This window comes from Lipotes vexillifer, unplaced genomic scaffold (genome assembly GCF_000442215.2).
Source record: "Lipotes vexillifer unplaced genomic scaffold, Lipotes_vexillifer_v1.1 scaffold1088, whole genome shotgun sequence".
Taxonomy (NCBI): domain Eukaryota; kingdom Metazoa; phylum Chordata; class Mammalia; order Artiodactyla; family Lipotidae; genus Lipotes; species Lipotes vexillifer.
Window position 1 is genome coordinate 1268806 of NW_006779738.1, and position 3676 is coordinate 1272481.

At 44.3% G+C, this 3676-nt stretch overlaps 1 protein-coding gene across 2 annotated transcripts in view; it reads right to left on the reverse strand.

The window, feature by feature from the left end:
* Positions 1–1112: 1112 nt before the first annotated feature.
* Positions 1113–3676, reverse strand: part of EDARADD (EDAR associated via death domain) — a 54953-nt gene continuing 52389 nt past the window's right edge. For both annotated transcript variants that reach the window (XM_007452939.1, XM_007452940.1), the window contains exon 6: positions 1113–1526. In XM_007452939.1, the coding sequence (XP_007453001.1) occupies positions 1144–1526 (383 nt within the window). In that variant the 3' untranslated portion in view covers positions 1113–1143. The remainder of the gene's footprint in view (positions 1527–3676) is intronic.

Here is a 3676-nt window from a genome sequence, read left to right on the forward strand (position 1 = left end):
TTTTCTAAACCTATAGCCAAAACCAAATAGCACTTCTATGAAATCGTCAAGTAAACCAAGGCTTCTCTCTCCCTCCCCCCCGCCCACCCCCCAAACCTAGAAAATTCTCTCTAATAACAAACGCTCCCATCCACACCACCTTCCACAGTAAACCATCAAACGAGAACAGGGGATAGTCTTTGGACCCAATTTTTCACTTGGTTTAAAATCCTTTGAAATTTAGGTTTTAATGCATAGCTTCCCAGTATCACCAGTAAAGATTTCTCTTTCTTCGCTAAAGTGCTGTGTAGTATTATTGGGCCCTGTTTTAAGGTGGGGTAGTAGGTGCTAGATGAGGTTGCATTTCACCCACAGGCCAGGTAGTTTTTATTTCTTAACTGAGCTTTCTCTCGGGGGTGAAACACTCAGCCTGATATACAAGACATAAAAGTAAATATTAAATTAATTTTTAAAAAGCCAAGGGTACCGAAAGGGCCTACTCTTTGTCAACACCTTTCCCATGGTCCTTATTACCCTGCTAACTCCTGACTCTGTGCTCCCAATCACCATCGGTTTTTGCATTTCTTTCAAAAACACTCAAGCAAAGTCCTCTTTGATAGTGCACAGATTATACAAGTATTTGAATAAGAAAGATGGCATGTGTCCTGAAGAGTATCACCACACAAGGCCAGCAGCCTGTGAATTCACCTAAGTACTTTACAACAAAAAGAGTAACAGACTAAAGGGAAACCTCTCTGTGGTTTTCTTCTAAGCTGTGGGAGTGTCATTAATCATAAAGGATCTTGTGGATGATGACTTTCAGTTCTGAGTTCAGTCTTCAGTTTTTAAGGGAGAGGATACTTTTATTTTCATCATGGCATGAATCTACTCTGACTGTAGCTTTGGCCCTGGTCCCTATAGGAGCCTACAACATATTTTTCCCAATTCCAGATTCAAATATTAAATAAAAACAGATGTGCAAAACTAAAGGAAAATCCGCCACCAAAAACATACCCTACCCTCCACAAAACCACCAGCTTTGGGGAAAACCAAGGTCCGCTGTCCCACGTCCTTCGCCTAAACTTAGGAAAGAACAGATTCACATTGCCCCTGAACCTGTGCTCGGCTCAGGGTCCGAAGAGGCCGATGAGAAGGAGCTGAGGTCTAGAAGTTCCTGGGGTGCTCTCCACGCCCCCTCCTGGGCCATTCTTCGTCCACCCACCTGCGCAGGATCTTCTCCACATCGGCCCTGTGGTAGAGCCGGCAGAGCTCCATCAGCTGGCCCACCGTCCTCTGACTGTTCCGGAGTAAGAACTCCAGGGTGGGGCTCTGGGGCCGCTGCTCCAGGAAACACAGTTCATCGTAGGGCATGCCCCACTTGCTTGCGAAATTCCTCCAGTTTTTGACTGTGGGGTGACAGGGATCCAGCTTTATCCTGATCACGTCTAGTAAGTCCTGGTCATTGAGCAAGTCGCTGATGGTGGGGGCCAGGAGCAAGCAGGACGAACAGGTACAGTTTTCCGCGCAGGACACGTCCTTGCTTATATCTGCGGGGACAAACGATACGGTCCACGTGTCAGCAAGAGGCCCAAGAGGCGCGCTCATCTCTTCCGTGCTCTACTTTACCGCTGACAGGTTCATAGTGCCAGTGTAAGTACAACAGCGCATCTTACAGAGATATTTCAGGATATTCATTTCTACATACTCACCAATAACGTGCTCTTTATGGCCAAGGATGGCTGCTTTGCCGGAAGCGGTGGCAACATTTTATAAATCCAGTTTTCCTTTCCTTCTGAGACTGTCTGTTGCCCAGGCTGTGCATCTGTGAGACTGCTGGCCAGACGAGGGCCCTGAGGAGCAGGGCTTTCTCCGTGGGCAAACTGCCAGTCCAGGTCTGTTGGACTCTCAACCCTCACCCCTTCCAAGTTACAAGTCAGCCCTGACAGCTTCTTAATGCCAAGCACAGCATGTGAGGGTGTAAAGGATTGCACAATTCTTTAAAAGGTCTTTAAAAAAAAAAAAAATACACACACACCCAAAACTGGAATATCCACTCCATATGCGTATTTGAAAATGAGTGATAATTGATAATGCCAGAAAACTTATTTTTTAGATTTATGGCCACCTTATCATGCCTTTGCCTTTATCTCTGTTTTCTTCACCCATGGGGCTGCCTTTAAAGTGGAGCCAACGCCCTGAGGTGCGCAGCAGGTGGGACGAGTGGGTGGCTTTGAGCTCAGCCTCAGCAAGAGCAGCCCCAGCGCGGAGGAAGGACGACCATCGGTCATCTTCGGCCTCATGCAGTACCCGGCAGCATGTTAGCAGGAGGGTGAAGTTAGTAGGTAAGTGGTGAGTAGGTCAGAGGTCAGAGGTTAGTAGGTAAGAGGCAAACCAGTTATAGTAAAATTGTAAGCAGGGTCTGTACAGCATGGCAACCCAAGCGACTTAAAATATGCAACAGCACTGGGTCTCCTGACCCTTCTGACCGGGGACATTAACAGCCAAAGGTGACACTAGAGATCACTGGCTTGGAAGATTCTGGGAGGTTATGATGACCTTTTCTACACTGAGCCGTGTGGACTTCCCAATTTAGGTAAGTAAAGAATTCAGAAAAAGGGACTCACTTTGGTGACTGTAAAATTGAGAACCAGCAATTTTGAGGCAAGCACACAGTAACAGATAACAAGAGCCGTGAAAATTATGTTCATTCTCTTTGACCTACTAATGTAACTTCTGAGAATCCAGCCTAAGGAGATCATCTAGAATATGTATATACACGAACATTTTAATTACAGTTTATTCATATTATCCATTTTTTTAAAAACAGTTTAAAAAGTTAGGGGACTAGTGGAATAAATTATTGTACTACTCGATATTATTTAAGTAATTATGAAGACTACATAGCAAACTAGAAAATGTTTGTGCTCTCACATTAACTGGAAAACGCAAGATGTGAGCAATTTATGCACTCATTACAACTATGGAAAAAGTCTCTTAATATTACTATGGAAGGAAATGCACAAAAATAATAACAGCTGTTGTGGTTAATGTGGTAGGATTATGTTTCTATTTTCCAAACTTTATCTAGTGGTGGTGTATTTCTATGATAACTAAAACAATGTATCACATTAATAAATATATTGTTTAGCACAGAGAAGGCTTAGCAGTGGAGTGACCCTCCTCTTTGTCAAGCTTCACTTACGCCTTACTTCTTTCCCCATGATTTGTTTCATCAAATCTCTCCTTTCCTTCCCCTCATCTCCAGCCACCCAACTCTACTGACTCTCTTTCCTTCATCTACAAATATGCACAGGGCTCCTCTATCATAAAAAATAAGAACCTCAAACTGCCCTCCTCTGGCTTCAAAACTCACTGAAGTGACTTTCTCTTAACTCTAATTTACTGTTTTTATAAAATGTATCTATTTATTATTATTCTTTTGGCCACACCACACGGCACGTGGGATCTTAGTTCCCTGAGCAGGGATCGAACCCGTGGCCCCTGCAGTGGAAGCGTGGAGTCTTAACCATCCGCCAGGTAAGCCCCAATTTACTATTAAACTTCTAGAAGGAGACTTCAAAACCTGTTGCTTCCAATGCCTCATCATGTTCTTAATCTTCACCTTCTTTGGCTTTGAGCAGCATCTGACCCAGCCTAGTTCTTGCCAAACCCTGTAGAGACTGGACCCAGTTCCCTA